This window comes from Chelonoidis abingdonii, chromosome 16, assembly GCF_003597395.2.
Source record: "Chelonoidis abingdonii isolate Lonesome George chromosome 16, CheloAbing_2.0, whole genome shotgun sequence".
In the NCBI taxonomy this organism is placed as follows: domain Eukaryota; kingdom Metazoa; phylum Chordata; order Testudines; family Testudinidae; genus Chelonoidis; species Chelonoidis abingdonii.
In genome coordinates this window covers 15,876,840-15,904,001 of record NC_133784.1, presented here as the reverse complement: position 1 = coordinate 15,904,001, position 27,162 = coordinate 15,876,840, and the positions used below count along the sequence as shown (strand labels likewise).

The window sequence follows — 27,162 nt, the reverse complement described above, 5'->3', positions numbered from 1 at the left end:
ACTGCCCTCCTGTCTCCTCCCAGGCTAGCCTTCTCACTGAGATTTGCCCAGGGCTTTTATAGCCCTCTCCTGCTCCAGACCAGCTGTCCCTACTTAGCTCAGAATGCTCCTCTAAGCCAGCCCTCGTTAGGGCTTGCAGCTGGGCTCCCTGCTGAGTACCTGCATCTCTACACCAGGCCACCCGGCCAGAGAGCAGGCTGCAGCCAGCATTTTGGCAGGGCTTTAAAGGGGGTTTTACCTCTACCCTGTCACAGGTGTATTAACAGGAGTGTTTTATGTAAGACATGGGAGGTAATTGTTCTGCTCTACTCAGCACTTGTGAGGTCTCAAGATGGGAGTATCGTGTCCAGTTCTGAGTACCAAACTTCAGCAAAGACGTGGACAAATTTGAGGGAGTCCAGGGAAGGGAAAAAAAAAAATGAATTAAGGTTTAGAAAACCTGACCTGTGAAGAAAGGTTAAAAAAATGTTTATGTTTAATCTTGAGAAGAGAAGACTGAGGGGGGACCTGATCACAGGTCTTCAAATATGGTAAGAGCTGTCAAAGAGGACAGGAATCAATTGTTCTCAATGTCCACTAAAGGTAGGAAAAGAAGAAAGCAGCAAGAGAGATTTAGGTTGGAAAACATTTTTCTAACTTTACTATAAGGTTAGTTAAGCTCTGTAACAAGGGAGGTTGTGGAATCCCCATCACTGGAGGTTTTTAGGAACAGGTCACATCTACCACCTGTCAGGGATGGTCTGGTATACTTGGCCCTGCCTCAATGACCCCTCCTGATCCCTTCCAGCCCTCCATGTCTCTGAGAGCCACATCAGCAGGCAGTTGGTAGCTGAGGGCTAAAAATCAAAGGGGCACACCCATAATGTTTGCTTTCACTTAGAGCTTTCTTTATCAGCCAATAGAAACTGCTTGCCTGAGTTCTTAAGCAATAAAAACCTGCAGTTGAACTTGAATCAACTCTTTTGGCCTATGCTTACGGAAACAAGAGAGCTGAAGGCTGCACCTCAGGACTACACAGTCCCTGTTCTGTCTATTCAGGGGTTTATACTGTGCTCATCACCAGAATTCCTGAGAACTCCTTGGTCTGCCCCTGTTTTAAACTAAAAAGAACCCATACAGCTAGGCATTTTTAAGTGATTTACAAAACAGAGAGAGGCTGGTGGCAAAACTATGCAGGTAAATTCAACAGCCAGTATAAGCTCAGCAATAGTTCTCGCATAGCCTTGGATTTAACTCTTGCTTCATTTAAAAGCGGAAGCATTAGCCAAGCACTGGGGTTATCCTTGCTTTTACAGAGGTGCTGGGGGATCTTTAGTACTTCGACAGTCATGTCTACCCACTTCTTCCAAAGGATGGAGTTTATACAGTATTCTGTAGTGCTGCAATGCAGTGTCAGAGCATGCTATGAGACTAGCCCTAGCCAAGGTGGCCAAGTCACAAGCTCCAGCCCTGAACTTCTCCAGTGTTTGGAAGTAGAAAAGTGTGAATCCTGTGGTTTGAGCCCCAGCTCTCCATAACACTCACAGGCTTGAGACCCACCAGAGAACCCACAGTCCTGATGTCCACTTCTGTCTTATCCCCTCCCACATTAACATTTGTCCTACCAGCTTGTGTGGCTTGCTGTAGCTTTACTTGTATCAGTCACTTGAGGAGTTGACTGGGAGGAGTGCTACAGCAAGTTCTATACATCAGCTGCTAGCCTACCATGAACACTGATCCCCCTAGCCTGGGATGGGGGGGGCGGGAGGAAAGGAAATCCGTGAAAAAGATGAGATCCAGGATAGCTCCTGGGCAAACAGCTCCAAGTTACTACATCGGGATGGTCTTATTCTATACGAAGGCTCATTTTGTGGTATAAATTTACCACGTAAATATAGCATGACAAATCAGTATTTTCCTGGTTACATAATAAACTATTCTCACATTCTAATTTTGATAGGAAAAAAAAACCAAAAACCCTCAAACATGGAAAGTTCTAGGGCCAGATTCTGATCTGTTATACTGATGCAAATCCAGAGCAACTCTTCTGATTTCACTGCAGTTACTCCACATTTACACAAGTGTAACCATCTGAATTTGGCGCACAAAATTCTTTGGGGATTGGACACAAGGAGCAATGTGAAACCGGGCCTCTGCTAACAGAGCCAAATCACAGCCAAAGGCAGAGGCTGAAAATAACATTGGGAAATTGTTTTTAAAGCTGTCAACCCCCAAGGTTTATTGGGGGGAGAGGGACAGCTCAGTGGTTTGAGCATTGGTCTGCTAAACCCAATCCTTGAGGGCACCACTTAGGGATTTGGGGATTGGTCCTGCTTTGAGCAGGGGGTTGGACTAGATGATCTCTTGAGGTCCCGTCCAACCCTAATAATCTATGATTCTATCTCCTGGCACGAAACAAAACAAAGGCTGCTCCTCCCCATCACAAATGGACGGTGATACAAAATGGGCACATTATCTTTGTACAGGATGGGTTATAAACATTTAGGCCCAGATCCATCAAGACATTTAGGCTTCTAGCTTCCAATGATTTTCACAGAAGTTAGGAGCCAAAATACATTTGAGGATCGGGCCTTCGTGTATTAAGTCTGGCCCCACTTAGGGCACTATGTCACGCTAATATAGGGGGAAAGGCACTAATGGGAGTTGGCTGTCTACGTCCCATTGACTTCCAAAGAACCTCACTGCCTTTGTCCCCTGAAATTGAATAGAAACAGGCCACTAGCATGCTTCAAAACCCGTGCCCACAAATGGACTATGCACACCACCAAGGAACTGAAAGGGTGGCACTCCCCCATCTTCAAAGCTTTCCCATTAGTCAGTGTCCCTGAATTTTTAGCATAAATGATTCATTCTCACAATGACTCATTTGTCTCCCACCCTGCCTTGGGGCCTCTCTTATCTAGGAAAGCCAACAAGCTTAGCAATAGTTAAGATCAAAGTGCTCAAACTGTAATTTATGGCCCATATTCTGTTGCACCTGCTGTGTGACAGGCATTGTCCACATACACACACAGTCCCTGCCCCAAACAGCTCACCCATTGGCAAGTCATTTAGACAAGCTCTTCGGGGCAGCACCTAGAGCAGGGGTGGGCAAACTTTTTGGCCTCAGGGCCATATCTGGGTATAGAAACTACATGAGGGGCCCCCATGAATGCTCACGAAACTGGGGGTTGGGGTGCAGGAGGAGGTGAGGGTTCTGGGGTGGGGCTGGGGATGAAGGGCTGGGGTGCAGGAGGGTGCTCTTGGTTGGGACCATGGGGTTTGAGGGCAGGAGGGAGATCAGGGTTGGGGCAGGGGTTTGGAGCACAGGAGGGGGTCAGGGGTGCAAGCTCCGAGTGGTGCTTTCCTCAAGCAGCTCCCAGAAGCAGCGGCATGTCCCCTATGCAGCTCCTACATGGAGGCGCAGCCAGGCAGCTCTGTGCGCCACCCCATCCACAGGTGCTGCTCCTGCAGCTCCCATTGGCTGCGGTTCCTGGCCAATGGGAGCTGCAGGGACTGCACGTGGAGCCCCTGGCTGCCCCTACACATAGGAGCCAGGGGGGACATGCTGCTGCTTCCAGGAGCCATGTGGAGCAGGGCAAGCCCCCATCTCCGTTCCCTGGCAGGACCTCGAGGGCCGGCTTAAAACATCTGGAGGGCTGGATGCAGCCCCCGGGCTATAGTTTGCCCACCTCGACCTAGAGCAATTCTGAGGCTAGAGAATGATGTCTGGGACATAACGACATTCCAGGCTATGCCATGTTCCAAAGCTAGCCTAAGGCTGCTAGCTCCTTGAGGCAGGGCCTGTCTCTCTCTCTAGGCCAGATGAGTGCCTAGCACATCACGGGCAGTATGGCAAAAAATGAGTATGAAGAGAACACAAGGTTCTTTCTAAACCCAGCTCATCATGCACCACATCAAGCCTCATTAAGAGCTCAGCTGAGCCACAACAGAGTTCAGAATAAGGACTAGCTCATCCCGCACAGAGATCATAGAATATCAGGGTTGGAAGGGATTTCAGGAGGTCATCTAGTCCAACCCCCCTGCTCAAAGCAGGACCAACCCCAGCTAAATCATCCCAGCCAGGGCTTTGTCAAGCCTGGCCTTAAAAACCTAGCACTATCACAGCCAGTCTTCTCCTCTTTGAAGAAGATTTGAGGCCACTGTTCCCACTGAAATCAGCTGGAGCCAGAGGCGCTTAGCACAGCTGAGAATCAGGTCATATACCACTCTGGGACAGGGCACAGTGAGGAAACAACAAATAGCGCAAGCCCATTATTACTTACCTGGGGTTGAGATGCCAGATTCATCTTGTATGGATTGGGCTTTCCCTCCTCTGTCACCAGAGGGGACCAGACTTTGGATTCCGTTCTGCAATACAGGAACATTAACGATGGTTAATTTGATAGTTTTCTTTCCTTGGTTCAGTTATGGGGATTCAATGAAATGGTTTTTAAACCATTCAGAAACAGGAATCTCAGCACCACCAGGGAAGGGCAAGGGCTCGAAAATATTCCACACAAAATACTGGAAAAGTCAATCTGCATGGGTGGACTGTGGTGGGGAGGAAGGAGGAAGAAAACTGCAGTGTACTAAAAACTGTTAAAATTACAAGCTCTCCCCTTAAAATCCTAAGGGGGTTTCCTTGTCCCACTTGTAGGCTAGGGGGCTCTGAAGGAAGCATGCAGTCTGTGTTCTCAGTCAGTCTGCAGAGATTCAGCACAGAATGAGGCATGCCTCTGTTTTAGCCAGGGAACAGATTGCCTTGTCTCGCTCTGGTTTTGGCTACAGTATATTTTTCTGGATTCTTAGAAGTAACATAGTGTTATATTGCAACCTTCCAGCTAGCGTATTTTATGTTTTTATTTAAATTATCTGTGTATATACCACAAACATAACAAATTCAAGAACTATTTGTTAGTGAATCCTGTATTAAGTGACCAACTCCAAAGACTGACAAAAAAAGGTGGCCTAATAGAGGTGGGCTGAGAAATTTCCTTTAAAACTAGAGGGGAGCCTATAACAGACTAGGTCTTTTTGACTTGACACCAAACGTGTTTTTATATTAAAAAACCCAAATATGAAAAAACCTTTGAAATATGGCATTTTAGCATAAGAACATGAAGTGTTACATAGGACTGTGCAAAGTGCAGAAACTCCATTTGATCATATGTCCTGGGGTATTTGGCATTTAAAAAAAAAAGAAAAAGAAAAAAGAAAGAAAAACCAGCTCCTGGATTCAAGTGATTACATGAGGCTCCCAGCTTTTATTAAAATAAAAGGTAAGTTTCTAGCCCTCATGGTTGGGGAGAAAAGCTTGAAAAGGTGACACTACCACCCAAGGCAAATAAATACTCCAAATTTATTATTAATTCTCATGTTTTTTGGTGGACTGACTCATGATTTGAGTGCCTGTGGTTGTGAAGCAGTTCTGCCAATCAGCTAGGACGGTGCTACTGTGCTTGGGCACAATTCCGGATAGCTGGAGTGAGGGGGAGAGGTTAAACACTGTGAAATGGCTTGGGGACCTAAGCTGAGGTGATCTCTTATTCAGAGAGAGAGAAGGCTTACAATCACGGGGCTCATGGTACAGAAGAGAGGAAGGCACCAGATGGAAGAGTTCTGATCCAGCTCCGCACGTGTTTGCATCAGACCATCGCTAGCGTGGTCACTGCTAACCGAATGAGCCAGGGATGTGAAGAAGCAGCATTTTTGACAATAGAAGTTACCAGAATTTTCAATAATGATGGCCCCACATCATTCCAGCAAACATTCCAACAACACGTTATAAACAGTAAGGGTATATCTACACTGCAACAACAGACCATTGGCATGGCTGAGCTTAGCCCCACGAGCCTGGGTCAGCCAGTGGGGCTAAAAATTGCAGTGTCAACATTTGGAGTTGGGCTGCGGGAAGTCCCATGAGGGGGTTGGGTCTCAGAGACTGGGCTCCATCCCAAGCCCTAATGTCTACAATGCAATTTTTAGCCCCACAGCCTGGGCCCCATGAGCCCAAGTCAGTTGACCCCAGGCTCTGAGACCAGCGCCCTGGATGTTTTATTGCAGTGTAGACATACCCCAAGTGCCTGATGGTGTGACTCTTATTCATGGGAGCAGTTCCTTTGACTTCAGTGTGATAACCCATGTGAATAAGGCTTGTTTCAGCCGTTAGGAATAGCTGGGAGGTAGTACTATTCATGTCTTTTCTTCAGGCACCTATTGAATACAGAGAGTATGTGTTATATCCCTACGCTAGCCTGCCCTAAATTCTGATCTTTTTGTGTATAAAATAATGTTATTGTTGATTAAACAGACACCTCTCGAGGGCTTATAAAATGATTTGTCAGACTCCATCCATGGATAGTGTGAGAACTGCAAGGACCAATTGCTCCCAGGGAGAAAGGCTGGAGAGTGGTTCCAGCTATTTCCATTGTGGATTGACCGGATTATTTGCAAGTTTCCCCAAACCAGCCTGCAGTGCAAATAAAGATTAGGAATACAGTAACCCCTAGGTTTTAAAAGATCTTAAACATAGATTAAAGACAAACTAATGATTATGGCTCAGGACATAGCCATCCACAGTCCAGGGCCTGAGAAATCTTAGGCTTGCCACGTAAATTCTCTCTGCCCCAGCCTTCCCATCTTTAAAATGGCATATAATTAAGTGCCCCATTGGGATGTTGTGAGTCTTACATTTGTTAATATTATATGTGGAATTCTTTTCTGAAAAGTTTCCCCAATTTTTTAAAATTTAAAATTGCTGAAAACATTTTAAATATTTCTGTCAGTTCAATTTCACTGAGATTTTTCCAATTTTTACTCAAATTTGGAAGTTCCACATGGCTGATAAACCCTTCAGAAGAGTTTTAAAAGATGTGCCCTGTTCTGACAGGAACCATTTTGCATCTGCAGTGGCAAACTCTACCTTTTAGATACCTAATTGCCCAACTGCACCCACAAATTAGATCCTTGAGTACTAAAATAGGATTTGCATATGCTATTAATAGAGGTTGGGAACAAACCTCTTCAAAAATCAGGCCTTTAATCAGGGGTGCAAAGGGGTGGGAAACAGAAGAGGGTGATTACAGGGCCACATTCATTGTGAAGGAAATACCACGGACTTACAAAAGGGATGAATTTGGCCCATATCATTTAACAAGCCGCTTCCATTGCCATTCAGTTTAAAAAAAGAAAAGAAAACCAAAATCTACAAGCCCACCACTCTTTCTCCTCCTTTAGTGATGGCGAGCTCTCCTGGGTATAGCATCTGTCTCCTGTTAACATCTATTGTACACAGAACATTAAGCATTATTGAAAGCCAACACACTGGAAACGCGTCATATAGAGAAGTAGAAAGTCAGTCTCATGTTGAGCCAGTTTAGTGCAGTACGCAAACCGCAATCCAGGGGTAGAGAACCTCTTTCTACAAGGCAGGATAGTTTAAAAAACAAACAAAAAAAAATGTTCCATTGCAAGGGTCCATCTGTACCACTAATAAATACATCACCACCTGGCTTATCTGAGAGAGCTGGCTTTTAATGGGAGTTTGGGGCGCCCAAAAATACAGGATGAAGTTTGCTATACAGCCTGACCAAAATACAACCACTTCTGAGATGGAGGTTGGCAGTCAGCCAGTGCACAGTGACTGGGGATGGAGAAGTTTTGGCCAGAAGACAGAACCCCTCCCCTTATAAAGAAATAAGTTCATTAAAGATCATATAGACTAGAAGAGACCTCCGTTTTCATCTCACTTGAAAAACAAGATACATCACAAATTGCATGGAATTAAAATAAACCTACCCAGAATGGATGAAAAGCCAAGCTGATGATGGCAGAATATGAACCCTAGTTCCAAATCTGTAGGTATTTCAAATGATTCTTGGACTATTAAAGATATCCTTTAATACCAATTATCACTGGTGCTAATTCCGAATAGGACTGGCCTATTTCCAGTATAGACTCCCTTCTCCAAGCTCTCAGTAATAACGTGTTCTCCTGCATCAGCTTCAGACTACCAAAATACGAGAGCATCAAGATGTTTTTTTTTTTACTTAAGAAATTTTATTCCAGCTCAAAGTGGTCAAACAGGTTTACAACAGAGATGATTTTTCAATATTAAGAAACTGTTTTAAAGCTGGCATATTCCACCTCACAGTTGAAGCAGAACAGCATGAAACATGAAAACAATACTGATTGTGTTAAGTAGACCATATTTAACATTTTACATTCTATAGCTCAAACTAGAAATAAGCAAACAGTAAGATGGCAGGTCAACTACTGAATACTGTATTGAGTACAGATAAAGTTCTCTTCAGCAGAGCTTAGCAAACATTTTTTGGAGAAGAGTAATTTCAACAAAAAGTTCATGGGGGGGCTCTAAAGCTTCACAAATTTAAGTGGAATTTAACAAAATAGTTTTGGATTTATTTTGTTTAAAGTTTTAGAAAAAAGTCAAACATTTCGTTTTGACCATTTCAGAACATTTTGTTTTCATTTTTTATTTCAAAACAGTATTGCATTTTGAAATTTGGCCAAAGTAAAACAAACGCAAACACACACACATGCAGCACACACACACACACGCAAGGGTGAAAACCAACAAACTAAAATGAAAAAGACTTAGGAGGAAACATTGTTTCAAGTCAACCCAAATGTTTCAAGCAACTCGAAAAAAATTTTTTTTTTAATTTTGAGTTTTTGAGCTAATGAAAAGTTAATTTTTTTTTCCAGTTTGGTTCCTAGACCAAATAATTAATTTCTCACTCCAGGGCCGCCCACAGGATTCAGGGGATCTGGGGTCTTCGGCGGCAGGGGGCCCCCGCTTCAGTGGTCATTTGGCGGCGGGGGGTACTTCCGCTCCAGGAAGCATCACCAAAGTGCCCCAAAGACCCGAGAGTTTTCCGGGGTCCCTGGAGCGAGTGAAGGACCTTACCTGCCCCCCACTACTGGACAGCCCTGGTTCACTCAGCCTTAATTGTCAAGGCAAGTCATATATCAACATGAGACAAAATTCTCCCCTCTGAGTCAGCAGATCTGACTGATATTCCACTGTACCTACAACACACAGGACTCCTAGCTCCATGCATGAGATGAGACATAAGAGAGCCTAGCTCAGGTACACAGACCCCACAGAAGAAGAAATGGGCTGTAGCCCATGAAAGCTTATGCTCAAATAAATATGTTAGTCTCTAAGGTGCCATAAGTACTCCTGTTCTTTTTGCAGACCACAGAAGGTAACTTTGGTGTTAAAGACGTAAACTACTTTATGCAATTATCAGATTTGCCTTCACATTAAAAAGAAAACATTTTGGTTTCCAAGTTTGCAACCATCCCAGTTTGTCACTGGATATAAATAGAAACAGCAAGGTCACCCTCAGCTTTACTTTCTATCCAAGTTAAAAGTTATCCAAACAAAAAGGTTAAATAGTCAACATTTTTATCCCCCTGTGGCCTGTGAGGATAAAGTTTCCCTTTGTCTTCGCAACAGCTGCTACAAAATCCTTCAGTCAATCACTCAGTGAGCAATTTATGGCACCAGATAAGGTAGGAAGAGGAGAGAATTTAGCACTAACAGGTTTTAAAGAGTGAATTCTTCTACAGATTTAAGTGAAGGCCCCTCTCCAGCTACACACTGACTATAGAGAAGGGGTCGGCCAGGGCCCATTCCCAACAGCTGACACTCACACCTTCTTGTCAACTGTTGGGAATGGGCCACATCCACCATGACTGAACTGGCCTCGTTAGCACTGACCCACCACTTGGCTAGGCAACTCCCATCTTTTCATGTGCTGTATATTATACCTGCCTATTGAATTTTTCACTCCAGGCGTTTGATGAAATGATTTACGAAAGCTTATGCCCAAATAAATTTGTTAGTCTCTAAGGTGCCACAAGGACTCCTCGTTGTTTTTGCTGTTACAGACTAACACAGCTGCTACTCTGAAACCTGTTACTAATAAATGATCAGTTAAATCCAACCCAAATGGTGGCATCTTTTCAAATTTTGCTCAGATAGCAGAGGCTGAACACTCACTGGACAGTTGTTTGGCCACAGGCCACCAATGAACTGGTGGTCTCAAACCAGCTCCTAGGGGAAAGGAATTCAACCCACAAAAAAGTACCATCAGGACTGGTTCTAAGCACTAGGCCCGCACACACACAAAGATGTAACGTGAGCCAGACTGAATGGTTACAAAGGGAGTTTTCAGCTCCGACCCTTCTGCTCAGGACAGACGTATATGCACATGAGGAACACAGAGGAGAAAAGGTTGCTTCTGACATTGTCCGTGTTTGTAGGGCTGTCAAGCCTGCACTTCTCACCAGTGCTAGGGATGGGGTTTTATAAAGGCACCTACGAGAATTAGACACCCACTTCTTATTGAAAGACAATAGGATTTGAACACTAAGGATCTTTTACAGATTCCAGACTAAAATTCTCAGAGATTTGTGATTCACAATTTGGTTTACATAGAACTTCCTTTAAACTCAGCCTCACCCAAAACAAAGAGTTTCAATTTTAAGGTTCAGGAGGAAGAGAGGGACTGGGCAAGTTTCCTTCTGGGGCTGACACAAAACTCATCCAGGGTTTGTGTGCCAGCAGCAAACATGGGTGGGTGGAAAATGCTCCCGTCACATGTTTGCAGCTCAGATTTCTATGCAATGTAGTTCACCACAACAGGGCGAGCACTACAGGCACAGAGGAAAAGTCACCACTTTGCTGTGGCCACCACCCCTAGGCAGAGACCAAGACACTGGATCAGAAAAGAATTCTCTCAGCTCCTAAAATATATCTACAAGGAATCAGGGAAGGAATTGGTAGGAAGGAGAAGAGGGAAAGCGCATACAAGTTAAGACAGAAGTATGGAGACATATTTCATAAATACAACAACATTTCACAAAGTCTGCCCTGAACATAATGTTCTGTAAACATAAGAGTCTAGATCCCATTTTGCTGTCAGTATTCTGCATAAAGAAATGGGCCTGAACAGTGGGGAAAGTTCAGAGCTGGACAATGCAGATCTAATTCTGTAATCAGGCATTGTATAAAAACATACTGTGAGAGGGGCAGATTCACATTCCCACTTCAAACCCTGGGCTGAAAGCGACCAAGTAAAATCTCAAAGACATAACCAAAGCGCTAACACAAGAATGTTCCTGGCACAGTACAAGACTTAATACAGCTGTCCTGTCCCTTTCTGGGGTGGGAGCTGTGTGTGTGAGAAAACAGAAGATACCGTCCCCCATCAAACATTTTTAGAAGGGAGTTTTAACAAGCTGTGAAAGGTGCTGGTTTGATGGCTAAGCACAGTCACCTTCAGGGCATGATGTAAGCCTGTTTAACCAGGCTTTCAACTATCATCAAAGCAAAGTGTGAGCCCCAGGGTACAGATATGAGGCAGTAACTTTTGAGTCATTCATTATATGGGTGACTCACTTTCCCACATAGATGCTATTTGAACACTGTACCCAATCTGTGGCCAGCTAGGACTCCAGGGGCATCATGAGGCTGTGCAATAAGGCTGTCTGGAACTTTGTGGAGGCAGTGGGGCAAGAACTGTCTTCTTGCTCTAAAAGCACAGGCCTTTACCACATGACTTAAAAGGTACCTTTCTGTTAGCTGTTAGCAATCGATTGTAGAGCCTATAACAGATTTGAGCCGATTCTATTCAGAAAGGCAGCAAGTCACACACTTGCCATTCATTACAATCCCCACATATTAAATACATCTGACTGTTCAGACTGCCATGGTTTTTCCACTGGCCAGCTATTTTCACATAAAGGAAAGAGGCCATGAAACAGGGAAAAACCCGACTTGACTGGCAAATGATTTTGACTACAGCAATCATTAGTAAATTTCACACAGGAGTGCTGTAACCCAGAGCAAGCCCCAGAAAGCAACAAAGAGCTCTTCCTGGTCTCCAGAGTTGCATCTGAGGATTAGACAATCTGCATGCCCATATATAGACATGCACCAAGCATCAGTCTTTTCCCAGGGCCAAGAGAATTATTAGTAAGATGACAGGGCTGGAAAATTCCTGCTGGCAAGACAGCACAAGGCAGAGTTAAGAGAGTCAACAGAATTCACAGAGATCTGCTCTTAGAACACACATTTTACTCTATTGTGACATCACAAAACCAGTCCCCACCAGTCCAAACTAATCAGTGCCTCTGGTAGCAAGTGTACCTGCATGACACAGAACAGTTAAATCTTTTCCCCCCGCCCCCTCCTTCTCATAATACCTGATGGTGTTTGGGTTATTGCATTGTTTACTTTTGTTGTAATATAACCTGGTAGGAGACCATATTTTCCTGTGCTCTTGGCAGCTTAAGAGAACGAATGCACAGCTTCACTCTGGCAGAACTGGTGCCAAGAAGTAACAGACTGTTTTTCAAACTAAAAAGCTGTGATAAGAATTTACATGCTGGTATCAGAGCCATGAAAGGGCAGCTAGAAATTTGGTGAAGGAGATGGAGAGAGCAGGAAGAAAGATTACATAGTTGTATTCCTTTCTGCAAATATTGTCATACTATTGCAACCCGCACATGCTTTCATCACTGTGGAGAGAGGATTACTCAGAAAAAAAAAAAATTTCGATAGAGACATGCAAAATGTTGCCTTTTGGTTGCTCCTGGTTACATACCAGGATGGCACTATGGGTCAGAACTTCTTGTTTGCTCAGTCATACTGTGAGAGCCAAGGATATTACAATTAACACCAACTCAGCCTAGCAAGTGAAAAAAGCTTTCATCTGGATCATACAAATCCATTTTTTATGTGTATCTATTCTAGAGCCACACAGAAAGCTTGTGTATTTGGCTTGGGTCAAATTCAACAGGTGCATCTCCACTGGAGCTAGTGGAGTTGAGTGATTAATTTGGCTGTATGAGAATTTGGCTGTTTTACTTGGGTTTTCCCTTCCTTGAGCGTTCTGTCTGTTGGTCCTACTGAATCTTTTCCCATCACCAATGACTCCCAAAATAGTCTGAGTTCTCAGTGTCCTGGAGGTGCTCTCCTATCTGCCACTTCTCTCCTGCTTCTTATACCCTTAAAGAAAAAATCACATGCTCATTTTGATCATATACAGCTGGGAAAAGATATTTTGCTTTGCTCAAGAATCTCAATTTAAAAAGAGCAGAAACCCCAATTAAAACAGGACAAGAGTTCAGATCAAAGAGTCCAGTGACAGAACCAAAACTTCATCTCTCCAAAGGATAGAGCAGGTGCAAAACCCTGGTTGTGAAACTCATGAACTTGGTGATAAAAATTTGGGTGGAGAATCCAAACTTTTCTCAAAAAGTCTGGAAAGGGTCTTTGGTTCAAGCTTTCAGTCCTGATCTGAAATCAGATTTGATCCAGGATTTTGGTTTTGAAGTCATTCTCTTTAATCAATAAAGAGCAGCACCTCTGGATACTGAAATAAATACAGAGCCAGAGGGGGAATTTGGGGATGGAGGCAATGAAGACTGTACTTCCTTATATATGTAGTAAGATGGAACAGTCTTGAGTCTGCTGGAGTTTGCCAGCTGTTACAGATCAGGGATTTTGTTTTCTCTGTTTTTGACTATGAAAGGAGCATGAGATATGGAGCTTGACTGTCCACCACTGAAGACAGTGGGAGCTTTAGCAGTGACTTAGAAGAGAATTTTACTTTTATACTTGGGAACTGCTTTTTAAAATCCCCTCCCACCTGAACTGGACAAAATTACAGTGAATGAATGAATGGAAATGCTAACAGGCATAAACTCTTAGCTAGTCACACTAACCTAAGTAGGAATTCAGCATGCGTGTCAACATTCTAGAGCTACCACACTCAAATGGCAGAAAACAGAACCCTCCAAAGGGTGTTGTCATGTCAATGAGCAAAACAGCAGGCAGTGCATTCAGAAGAGCACACTCAGCAGACCAATTCATGCTTGGTGTTAACTCCTCAGAAGCTAGTGGACATCTACCAGAGCTGAATTTTCACTGCTGGGTGAGAGAACAAAACAAGCATGTTTTCTTTGGACAGAAATTTGATCCACTCCCACAAGCTGTTATCCTGCCTACAATCTGGTCTGAAATATTTTTGAGCTATTACCATCATTAAGGAAAATACCGAAACAGGAAACATCAGAATGCTGTTGATATTCATAATCAAGTACAGAGCACAAACAGCATTTCCTTTACCAGAACTGCTTGTGTCTATCCAACTCTCTATGTTTACACTATTTTTAAACAGCCAGAGGAAATTCAGCCACACTACTCCCATTAAAATAAGCTGGTCGCATGGCAGAGACGCACACTTATTTGTAAGGTTAGGAATAAACTTGCATGACACTTTCATGGCTTTTGGAAGCTTATTAATATCATGAAGATCATGAATCAGTGTTTCATTCTGCTCTCCACTTCATAAAATGGAGATCCTCATCTATCTAGTGATGTATGCAGTTCCCACTACCATTAGTATCCGAGTACTTAGCTCTGTAAATTGGATTAAAATCCATGATCTGGATTCAAACCCACAACTGTAAAAATCATTAACTAGAACATGATTGTAAAAATCACTAACACTAGACCTGAACCATGGGGCAGTTTCCCCTCCCAATCTTGGGTTCTCAAATGTTTTGTAGACCTCAGGAACCACGCCGGGCTCCAGGTTATCCACTCTAAAATTATTTAGGTCCAAAAATTAAGATCCGTAGATTTTATGCTCACACAAGGTGCAGGTGTTATTGCTCTTGGTACATAGAGAATATGAAGATGCAGCTTGGCACATTGACCCTGGCCCTGACCTTCTTCAGCTTCACATGATGTTTTGTATTGTAGCTTAAGCCGTCAAAGACAAATCTCAGAAAAGACAGATCATATCAACTTCAAAGCAACTCATTTACACATGACTGAAATGGTACAAAATAAAGTACTCAGGGCTAAATCCTGAATTCTTTACATGTAACATGGCCACCTGACTACTAGGAACTAGACAAATGATCCTCATTTCATATAGGCCACCAAATAGTTACATGGTTTGCTACCACTGATATGAGCTGGTGACTCAGAAGTGAAAGGCTCTATGCTCCATTAACAAAAGGAACTACCCAAGTTGAGATGATTTTTTGATCACCACTTGTCTCCCACTGCAGCTGAAACCAGGAGCCTCATTTCCCCTTCCCCACCCAGCTGAGCCCTGGAATTTTTATAGCCTGTTTGGAAGGGTGTGGGGGGACCTCAAAGAAAAATATAGAGAATCCCTGCTCTATGCCACATTCCATCCTGGTATCTGAGAATGTGGAAAAACAAGCATAAAACGGTTTCCTACCTCTCGTAACTGCTGTTCTTCGAGATGTATTGCTCATGTTCATTCACGTCAGGGGTGTAGGCTCACCACATGCACCAGCACTGGAAGTTTCCCCCCCAGTGATATCCATAGGGCTGTCTCTGGCACCCTCTAGAGTCATGCGTGTATGTGCTTGCATAAGGGATGCTACTGGCTCCCCCCATTCGCTTCCTTCTTGCCGGAACTCCAACAGAGGGAAAAGAGGGTGAGTCATGGCATGGACAAGAGCAATACGTCTCAAAAAACAACAGTTACGAGAGGCAGGTAACCGTTTTTCTTCTTCGAGTGCTTGCTCATGTCCATTCCATGTCAGGTGACTTACAAGCAGTGCCACTGGAGGTGAGCAGGAGTTCATGGATGCATCGATTGTAATAACGTTCCGCCGAAGCCAGCATTGTCTCGAGCCTGCTGAGTGATGGTATAGTGGGTCATGAAGGTATGGGCAGACAACCATGTCGTGACCCTGCAGAAATCTTGGATTGGGACACATGCCAGGAAAGCTGCTGCAACGCCTTTGCTCTTGTTGAATGAGCTGTCAACATCGGTGGAGACACAGCTTTTGCCTGCTTGTAGCAGGTACAGATGTAGGTGGTTATCCAGGACAAAACTTCTTGGAGAGGACACCCGAGTCCCTTCATTCTGTCAGCCACTGCAATGAAAAGCTGAGCAGACCCGTGGAAGGGTTTGGTTCACTCAAGGTAGAAGGCCAGGACACATCTGATGTCGAGAGTATGCAGACGCCTCTCCTCGTTGGAATAGATGTAGGGCAGAGCAAGAAGCCAAGGGCTCAAAGCAAGTACCAGTGAGCCTGGAAAAGACCAGGTTGAGATCTCATTGAGGGACTGGATCACAGATCCGCAGGAAGAATATTTCAAGACCCTTAAGGAATCTGATTGTCATTTCATGAGAGAAGACTGATCTTTACAATCCATTCTGGAATACCTGCTCTGTTTAAAGCACCAAAGTCTGACAGCCATATCAGCTTTCCACCCTCACATTCAGGGTAGGAAGCTGATATGGCTGTCAGACCTTGGTGCTTTAAACAGAGCAGGTATTCCAGAATGGATTGTAAAGAAGTCTGAGCTGGAGAAAATTTCTGTTCGGACACCCAGCAGGCAAAGCACTTCCACTTAGCCAGGTAAGTTGCTTGGTGGAGGGTTTTCTGCTTTCTAATAGGATCTGCTGGACCTGTGCAGAGCAGGCCTGTTTCTCAAGGCTTGGCTACACAGCATCCATGCTGTCAGGTGCAGGGAGGCAAGGTTTGGGTGCAGCAACCATCCGTGGTCATATGAGAGCAGATCTGGGTTGTTGGGAAAGCATCTATGGGGCTCCACCACTAAGTCCATGAGCATGCTGAGCCAATACTGGTGAGGCCATGCCAGGGCTATCATAATGACTTACACTTTGTCCCTCTTGATCTTCAGAAGGACCTTGATGATAAGTGGGATAGGTGGGAAGGCATACATCAGGTCACCTGCCCATTACAGAAGAAAGACATCGGATAGTGAACCGCTGTTGAGACCCGTTAGGGAGCAAAATCGGTGGCATTTTCTGTTTTGCCTGGTAGCAAATAGGTCCACTTGAGGAGTTCCCCCACCTGTAGAAGATGGTCCTGATGACCTCTGGGTGGAGGGACCATTCATGGTGAGAGAAGAAGGACCTGCTGAGGCAATATTATTATTATTTGGGCCCAAGGCCCCAGTAAATATTAACCTGCCTCTGTCAGTAATACCCTTGTATAGCCAGTGAGGCATCATGGTAAAAGTATAAATTTCAGCTGCAGATCAGCAGGACTGTTAACACTTCATTAGGGCTTATGGAGCTGAACCTAACCCTGAAGATCCTACTTGTTTCCAGAAAAGCATCTTGATACTGGGCTTTTGGTTCTCTGTTTTTGAACAGCTCCCTCCCCACGGAGGAACGCAGCTGAGGAATTGTTCCAGTTTTCTGCTCCATGCACCTTATGAATAGCTTTGCAGGCATGGGCAGTCACTGGCTTTGGTCTGCCTATTTGTCTCACGGCTTGGTGGAATACTTCTGCATACCTGACTGCAGTCACGTTCTTTGCTTGCGGAGAAGCCATCTGGGATTATTAATAGTCTCCTTACCAGCTGTATTATCTGTTTCCATTTCCAATGAGCCCCTGTGGATAGTCTTTAGGGGCTTTTGTTTTCTGCTGGTTTATTTGACACTCCAGAAAAAGGAGTGAGTGAAGTACCTCTTGCCCCACAAACACCATTCATTTAAGCCATTATGGCAGTTTCCTCCAGAAGCAAAAGCCCATAGAAACACTTACAGGAAGAGTTCAGCTTAACACTCTGTTTTCCATCTTCCTTTCTTTTGACTCTGAACAAAGGAACACTCTCTCAACAGACCAGGAGCATGAATGACACGGACTAGGCACCACAAGTGGAGGAGCCAGGAGCTCCTAAGCTCTATCCCTGCCATCAACTTGCTGACAGAGTTTGGACAAGTCACTTGGGAGCAAGGGACTCCTCTCCCACAAGAAGCCTTCCAGTGGCCAAGCACATTGCATCCACTGTGCTGACTGTCCTTGATGCTCTGCCCAGCACAGCCGTAGGACTACTGAGCCAGTCATCTCAGCCAGCAGTGCTATTTCACACAGCGAACAGGCTCATCAACCCATTCTGCTTAGCTCAGGGACCAGATCCAAGCATTGGCTTATGTGAAGAGTTGTCGGCATACTTCATCATTCAGATCAACTGGATACGTATGGAACTAACTGGAAAAGAAAACTGGATCAGTTTGCATTACCTCCATCCTCAGCTCCCCTAATCCCCTCTGACTGCATTTGGCCCCTTCACACACACCAAAGTTCAAGAAAATGATCAAAGCTTTAGGAAACCTGATCTATGAGAAAAGGTTAAAAAACTGGGCATGTTTAGTCTTCAGAAAAGAAGACTGAGGGAAGATCTGATAACAGTCTTGAGATATATTCGGGGCTGTTATAACAAGGATGGTGATCAATTGTTCTCCATGTACACGGAAGCTAGGACAAGTAGTAATGGGCTTAATCTGCAGCAAGAGAGATTTAGGTAGCAAGGGAAGTAGTGGGGGCAAAAGACTTATCTGGCTTTAAGCCTAAGCTTGATAAGTATATGGAGGGGATGATATGATGGGATAGTTTAATTTGGGCAATTGATCTTGGATTATCAGCAGATAAGTCTGCTCAATGGTCTGTGAGGGGATGTTGGATGGGATGGGATCTGAGTTACTACAAAGAATTCTTTCCTGGGTGCTGGCTGGTGAGTCTTGCCCACATGCTCAGGGTTTAGCTGATCGCCATATATGGGGTCGGTAAGGAATTTTCCTCCAGGGCAGATTGGCAGGGGACCTGGAGGTTTTTCGCCTTCCCCTGCAGCGTGGGGCATGGGTCACTTGCTGGTGGATTCTCTGCAACTTGAGGTCTTCAAACCACATTTCTGAGGACTTCAATAACTCAGTCATGTGTTAGGGGTTGTTATAAAAGTGTATGGGTAGGGTTCTGTGGCCTGCTTTGTGCACAGGAGGTCAGATTAGATGATCATATTGGTCCCTTCTGACCTACGAGTCTATGAGTCTAGGTTAGAGTTTAAGAAAAACTTTCTAACTCTAACAGTAGTTAAGCTCTGGAACAGGCTTCCAAGGGAGGTCGTGGAGTCCCCATCACTACAAGCTTTTAAAAACAAGCTGGACAAACACCCGTCAGGGATGATCTAGGTTTACTTGGTCCCGCCACAGCACAGGGGACTAGATTGAATGACTTCTTGAGGACTCCTCCAGACCTACATTTCTATGATAAGCCCTGAAAAATGCTAGAGCACAACCTGTGAAACGGATCCATGTCCTCCTGGCCAGTGAAAGCCAGTGAAGAACAACTATGTCCACTACTAATGGAAACAGTTAACGCGTTCTTCAGAGAAACATACCTAACAAGCTCCTTGGAAAATGCAGTAACTTCCCCTATCCTCAAGAAGCCAACACTCAACCCAGCCCTGAGGAACCTTTTCCACTACTAGTCTCCAACCTCCCGTCCCTGGGCAAACTAACTGAGAAAGAAGGCAGCAACAAGCTCCAACAACACATGACATCAACCAACATCCTGGATGCCCCACAATCAGGGCTCAGACCATGCCAAAGCGCAGAGTCAGCTCTAGTGACCCTAAAAGGCAAGACTCTCCTGGCCATGGGCACAGGTAAGATCTCCATGCTCCACTGCTGGACCTCTCTTCAGCCTTTGACACAGTGGACCACAAGGAACTGTTAACCCATCTACATGACGCAGCAGGAGTAGACAGCCCAGCACTACAGCAGCTCCAATCATTCTTCTCTACAGAACTCAGAGTGTGATGATGGGCAACTGCTCCTCCGCTCTGAAGGACTTCATTGGCGGGATACCACAGGATCCTTACTATTCCCACTTTTATACGAGACCTCTGGGTGAGGTAGTGACACCCCACAGGCTCAGCTGTCAACAAGATGCCAACATAACAACTACATAGCTTCAGTCTCAACTGACAACTCCGCCACTCCTGGCATGTCAGAATGCCTACAGGGAATCAGCTCCTCCATGAAGAGCAGCTGGCTAAAGCTGAATCCAGGCAAGATCAGCTTTAGCGTCTCCACCTTCCATTGAAGGCTCACAGGCCCCATTTGTCAAAGTGCAGTGAAGCCCCGGGCTCTGGTTTTACTCCTCACTAAGCTTGGTAGCATCAGTTTCCAAAAATGCCTTCTTCCACCTCCAGCTTATTAGGAAACTTCATCCTCTTCTCCCAGAAGAAAACCTGGTCACAGTAATCCATGCATTCATCACCTCCAGGCTGGATTACTGGATTACTGTAGCTGAAGGATGACTCTGAAGATGATGCACAGACTTTATCTGCGCACCTTCTCCATGAACTAGGGTGTCATGAGCACATCATGCCTGGACTCAAATCCCTCTCCACTGGCTCCCAGGAAGCTTCTGATGCCAGTCTAAGAACTTGGTCCTGATTTTTAAAGCAACTCATAGATCAAGCCCCAACTACAAAGACCAAATTTCTTGAACCAGTGTGACAGCTGTGCTCCTCTGGGGCAATGCGGACCACAAACCCCAGGACGAAGCATGGAACTCGTTTTGGCATATGGCACTCATTTCCTGAGTGCATCAGCACAATAGAAGATGGTCTCATTGAGCATTTGGTGATGCTCTGTATGGAGAGCACACTGCAAAACTAAGTTGGATTATGTCCATTCAGATCCACTGCCCAGCTCTGCATGCCTGCCCAGCTGGTTAAAATTATTTTGCTGTGATGCTTCCCTGCTCCGTTCTAATGAAATGTGCAAAGGGCAGCCATAAAGTAAATGACTCGCTGATTAATATTAGCACATACATTTAACAGACTAAATGATCTGTAAGGGTGCACTTACCCACAGGCTCTACCAGCTCTGCCCTCCTCAACTGCCGGCCAACCAGACCCACCCAGGGAGAAACAGGCTACTTCAAAAGGGCAGCAAGGGCAGCAAGAGGGCTTCCAAGTTATATTCTGCACCGTCCTGATCATGAGAAATGGCAGGCCTAACCCAGGCTAGTCACACCACTTTCACTGAACCCAGTCCCCTGCTCCCAGCTTTCAAGTGTCAGCTCCTTTGAGCAGGGAGCACGACCTCTTATTGGACTGGGAAGCGCCTGGTGAACTATTGGAAATAACCAAACAACTTTAGAATTCTCAATACCGCGGATCAGCCCTTGGCTGTGGAACCCCCTTGCCCCTCCAACAAGTCCCCCAGCACCACCTCAGAGAGACAACTCCAAGGACACTGGCAAAGCAGGAAGAGAGGATTGAAAGCTTATTGCGGAGGAAAGAGGAGCAACAAAGAAGGCTTCTAAGGACCAAATTTCCAGAAGTGACAAATGAAGTCGATGGGAGCTGCGAGTCCTTGGTACCTCTGAAACATCAGACCCCAGATCTTTAAAAAACAATGGGCCTAGCAGAAGGAGATTGCACTTTCCCCTTTGCTGTGCCTCTGTGTGAATATGGTGCAAATGCCAGGCTGGGAGTGGCAGGGGAAACGAGAAGTCTCTCTCCCGAGAGCTCAGAATGGAAGATGAGGTGAGACGTCTGTGCCCTACGACGACTCAGGATTGGCTCAGTGGCAGAACTAAAGCAGAACTCTTTATGGCTCTTGTAGGTTAAGATGAATCCATGCAATGGTATCTGACACAGATACCTAGGCTTCAGGTGGAACTTCAGCTGCGACCCACAATGCTGAAGACTTTATCAAACCATCTGTGGAGCTTACGCAGGGACATTTAAAGCCAGTTTGAACAGCCTCCTTAGGCTACTCACGTCTTTCCTTTAGTCTCAACTAGTGCAGCATTCTATGACTTTACTGCTCCCTCTCTGCTACAAGGGTACTAAACGGATATTTTATCTAACATGTATGCAATGTAGTTGTAGCCATGTCAGTCCCAGGATATTAGAGACACAAGGTGGGTGAGGTAATATCTCTTATTGGACCAACTGCTGTTGGTGACAGAAGAGGTGTGTGTGGCTCAAAAGCTTGAGAAGTTGGTCCAATAAATCATTTTATCTAACAGACACAAAGGCCGTGGTTTGCACAGCTATTCCCTGATTACTGAGGGCATTTCATTCCTAGAACTCAACAGGTGAGTTCACATTCAAATGATACACTGGCCATTTGCAATGCTATTCTTGAAGTCACCCACATGGGCTGCTGTCGAGCTGCATGCATCCCACTTCAAGTACAGTTCATCATGGGCCACCAAAAGTAATGAAAGGCAGAAGCACTGAGCTACTGAAAGAAATTCAGCACCATGTCAGTCTGCATTGTTTGAGTGAGCATTTCTATTAAACTTTAAAAAGGTACATCTAACTCTTGCTAGTATCCTTGTATATGGCCAGAACTGGCTGGCTAACAGCTCACACAGCAGGCAGCCACATAGTGTTAAATTAATTCATCATGAAGATACATGCTCGTGATTACTCTTCCACCTTGATTATTAGTTACTACAACGACAGGGGTATCTTAGTGCTTAAAAATAAAACTCAGGGTCTGCTAGAGTGCTATTACTTTGGTCTTACACGTCCACTAGGATGAAAAGATCCCAGCTACTTACCTTCCTTCGGTTTCCTCCTGTCAGGAGTCACAGGACAGGCCTACCAACGTGTCCAACTATCAGCCCATTGGCCACTTGGACTGCTGTTTTCATTGTGCCAAAGAGCAGTGAACACATGCAAACAGCATTAAGTTTAAAGGCTGACCCGCAATTCATTGTTGCAGTCCAAACCATGCCACTTAACCCAGGAAAGAGGCCAGGACAGATAAGCTAAATCAAATATTATTGCCATCAAAGTACAACACAACAACGGTTGCCCCCAGGATGAGCACATCCTCTCAGTGACTTACCTGCCAACTGTCAGAGTTATCTCATCTATGCAGCTCTTGATTTTGTTCTGTGCTTCTAAGTGTGTCATGTTATCTGTGTTCTCCCCATCAATTGCCATGATGACATCTCCTATACATAAATTGGCTATTGCTGCTTTGCTGCCAGGAGTCACCTAGGAGAGAATAAGAAGGTAACAACCCAAGAGAAATTGGATTCTTCAATACAATTTCTAGTCCCTTCAAAGTGACATCCTAGATAAATTTCAGAAACAGTTGACAAAGCCCACAGTATTGTCTGGTTGATGTCAAGGAGTGGGTGGTGGGGGCGGGGCAAGAGAATTCAATATTAAAGGTATGTTTTAAATAAAAGGGTGGCGGAGTTTAGATCCAGATACCAATTTTCCCCAAATCCAGAAGTATTAGAGTCCAGGGTTTTGCTCTGAATCATAGATATGGGGATGCCATCTTTTCCCCATATGCAAACTTCAAACATTTATTTCTTCACCTAGTTCACTTATTTTAGACTAAGGAAAATGACCAAGAATGAACAAAGTCTGAGAGAGAGAGAGAGAGAGAGAGAGAGAGAGCACGCGAACGAGCGAGCACAAGTGTGCTCAGCAACTCAGTAACATTCTGCAACTGAACACAACTGCTCTCCACCATGGATGGCCTCACAATGGGCAATTAGGAAGGCACGCTCCTTAGTAACGGAAAGAGGCAATCCACCAAAAACAGTGTGTCAGAAGCATTACAGAGAAATGTACACCACGGAAGGCAGCTACACAAGTTCAGATCTGGATCATGCGCTTACAGATCTGAGCACAGGGGTGAGGTTTGGGCCTGAGATTTTGGTTTAGGCCTCATCTCTAATTTTAATGAGTCAATTAAAACCAAAAATAGTTGCAAGATAATAATTCCCACTTTGAAGTAAGCGACTTGAAGGTAAAAATGGAGCAATTCAAGCAGGATGAGATGTTCTGCATACATAGGCAAAGCATTAGAAATTTAATCCCAAATCTAACAGGTGCTGCTGTGAGCACTATGACATTTAGGGATGGCAGGTAGAGGGCCATGCAGAGTATTAACATACGCAGGCGCATCAGTGCTTCTATTGGCTTTTGCCTAGCTTATGCAGAACTGTGCCCCACTGTGAGCACTGATATGCACTCAGGCTCCTCTTCCACATTTCCATTTTTTTAACACTAGCAAAATGATTCATTGATGCACTGCAAGACCCACTTCTCTGGACTCCAGAGGAGATGGGAGCTAGATGTCCTCTAATCTGAGCAATGGTTCTGTCTCTGCACCTGCAAGGTTCTGTACCAGCCTGTGCTGTGATCCTGTCCAGGGGCACTAGAACAGAGGGGGGCCAAGGGGCCATGGCCCACCCACTTTTCACCACGGGCATAGCCCCCTGCTCTTCTGCTTCCCCCCCCAAGGCCCTGTACCCAGTCAGGCCAGAAGCTGGAGCTCAGCCTGGGTCAGAGTGGCACGGGGAGCCTGGGCAGCTCTGGGGAGCTGCAGACCCTCCACCTGCCAAGGGTGGGAAGGCCAGAGAGCATCCCCTGGCCTGCCCACCTCCAGACCACCCAGCGACGGCAGACGGAGGATCTGTGGCTCCCCACAGCTGCCCACGCCGTTCTCACCATGGCCCCCGAGGCCCCATCCCCAGGCCAGACCAGAAGCTGGAGCCAGGTCGGGGTAAGAGCCACATGGGCAGCTATGGAGAGCCACGGACCGTCCATCTGCCTGGGCGGGGGCTGCTCTCAGCCCCAACCATGGGCAGGTGGAGGCCCCCACTCCCTGGCCTGGCTCCGGCTTCTGGATTGGTTAGGGTCTTGGGGGGAAAGTGGAGGGGCAGGGCCACAAAGGGGGTGGGGCCTCCCCTCTCACTTTTGGGAAGAATCTGTCAGCCCCAATTCTGTCACATCTCATAAGGCAGCCAGCATGCAGAGGCTTGGGAGACACCTGCACTATGGGCCTGTTTCAAAGCCCACTGAGGTAAACGGAAAGACTCCCATTCAGGTCAACAGGATGTGGCGGAGGTCATAGTGCTGACCTTACCAGCACATCGATGAGGGCACAGCACCTCTGGAGGGCCTCATATTTTAGGTCAGATTAGGACTGTCGATCAATCGCAGTTACCTCATGTAACTCAAAGAAATTAATTGTGATTAAAAAAAATTAATTGTGATTAATCGCAGTTTTAAATCACACTGTTAATAGAATACCAATTAAAATTTATTAAATATTTTGAATGGTTTTCTACATTTTCAGATATATTGTATTCTGAGTTGTAACTGAAATCAAAGTGTATATTATTTTTGATTATCATTTTTACAGTGCAAATATTTATAATCAAAAGAAATAGTATTTTTCAATTCACCTTGCACAAATACTGTAGTGCAATCTGTCATGAAATAGCAACTTACAGATGTAGAATTTTTTTTGTTATATAACTGTACTCAAAAAACAAAACAACGTAAAACTTCAGAGCCTACAAGTCTATTCAGTCTTACTTCTTGTTCAGCCAATCGCTAAGACAAACAAGTTTGCTTACATTTACGGGAGATAATGCTGCCCGCTTCTTATTTATGATGTCACCAGAAAGTGAGAACTGGCGTTCTCAAAGCACTGTTGTAGCCAGCTTCACAAAATATTTACATGCCAGATGCGCTAAATATTCGTATACCCCTTCATGCTTCGGTCACCATTCTAGAGGACATGCTTGCATGCTGATGACACTCGTTAAAAAGAAATGTGTTAATTAAATTTGTGACTGAACTCCTTGGGGGAAAACTGTATGTCCCCATCTCTGTTTTACTTGCATTCTGCCATATATTTCATGTTATAGCAGCCCCAAATGATGAACCAGCATGTGTTCATTTTAAGCACACTTTCACTGCAGATTTGACAAAAGGCATAGAAGGTACCAATGTGAGATTTCTAAGGATAGCCATAGCACTCGACCCAAGGTTTGAGAATCTGAAGTGCCTTCCAAAATCTGAGAGGGACGAGGTGTGGAGCATGCTTTCAGAAGTCTTAGAAGAGCAACAGTCTGATGCGGTAACTACAGAATCCAAACCACCAAAAAAGGAAATCAACCTTCTGCTGGTGGCATCTGACTCAAATAATGAAAATGAACATGAGTCGGTTCACACTGCTTTGGATTGTTATTGAGCAGAACTTGTCATAAGCATGGACACACATGCTCTGGAATGGTGGCTGAGGCATGAAGGGATATATGAATCTTTAGTGCATCTAGCATGTAAATATGTTGTGATGCTGGCTACAACAGTGCCACGAGAATGCCTGTTCTTGTTTTCAGGTGACACTGTAAACAAGACGTGGTCAGCATTATCTTCTGAAAATGTAAACAAACTTGTTTGTCTGAGCGATTGGCTGAACAAGAAGTAGGACTGAGTGGACTTGCAGGCTCTAAAGTTTTACATTGTTTTGGTTTTGAATGCAGTTTTTTTGTACATAATTCTACACTTGTAAGTTAAACTTTCACGATAAAGAGACTGCACTACAGTACTTGTATTAGGTGAATTGAAAAATACTATTTCTTTCCCTTTTTTTAACAGTACAAATACTTGTAATATAAAATAAAGTGAGCACTGTACACTGTATTCTGTATTGTAATTGAAATGAATATATTTGAAAACGTATAAAACATTCAAAAATATTTAAATAAATGGTATTCTATTATTGTTTAACAGTGAGATAAATTGTAATTAATTTTTTTTAAAATCGCTTGACAGTCCTAGGTTAGATGCTAAACCGAGCTCATTAACACCTGTGGTAATTACAGAGCTTACAGAAGGTGTGGTAAAAGCAGTGACACTCATCACAGTATCCTAGCATAATTCTAATTCAGCTAGTCACAGTCTGGTTCCCTTAAACTCACTTTGCTCTTTCAGCTCAACACAGTATGCTTGGCTTCTTGTCCTAAGCTGTTGCCCTGTTAAACAGCTCCTGTGCTTTTCCTCAGAGGTGAGTGCATTCAGTGCTGGGTCAAGTGATTCCTGACTAAGGGCTTGGCTACATTGGCACTTTACAGCGCTGCAACTTTCGTGCTCAGGGGTGTGAAAAAACACCCCCCTGAGCGCTGCAAGATGCAGCGCTGTAAAGTGTCAGTGTAATCAGGGCGGCACCGCTGGGAGCACGGCTCCCAGCGCTGCACTCTATACCCGTAAGGGATGTGGTTTACAAGCAGCGCTGGGAGAGCTCTCTCCCAGCGCTGCGGCTCTGACTACACTCACACTTCAAAGCGCTGCCATGGCAGCGCTCCCACAGCGCTGCCACGGCAGCGCTTTGAAATTTCTAATGTAGCCAAGCCCTAAGCTTACGGGGACTGCAAGCCTTAATAAGGGCATGGTTACACTTGCAGATGTAGAGCACTTTGAGTTAAACCAGCCTTCGGAGAGCATAGTAGGGAAAGAGTTGCAGTCTGTTCACACTGACACCTGCAAGCGCA

The 27,162-nt window shown here is 44.8% G+C and overlaps 1 protein-coding gene across 3 annotated transcripts in view; it reads right to left on the bottom strand.

Annotated features, from left to right (window-relative positions):
- PDLIM1 (PDZ and LIM domain 1) overlaps window positions 1–27,162 on the bottom strand; it is a 74,968-nt gene that overhangs the window by 26,236 nt on the left and 21,570 nt on the right. For all 3 annotated transcript variants that reach the window (XM_032792395.2, XM_032792401.2, XM_032792410.2), the window contains exons 2-3: window positions 22,704–22,855; window positions 4,266–4,350 (exon numbers count right to left, since the gene is read on the bottom strand). In XM_032792395.2, coding sequence (XP_032648286.1) covers window positions 4,266–4,350; window positions 22,704–22,855 — 237 coding nt within the window. The remainder of the gene's footprint in view (window positions 1–4,265; window positions 4,351–22,703; window positions 22,856–27,162) is intronic.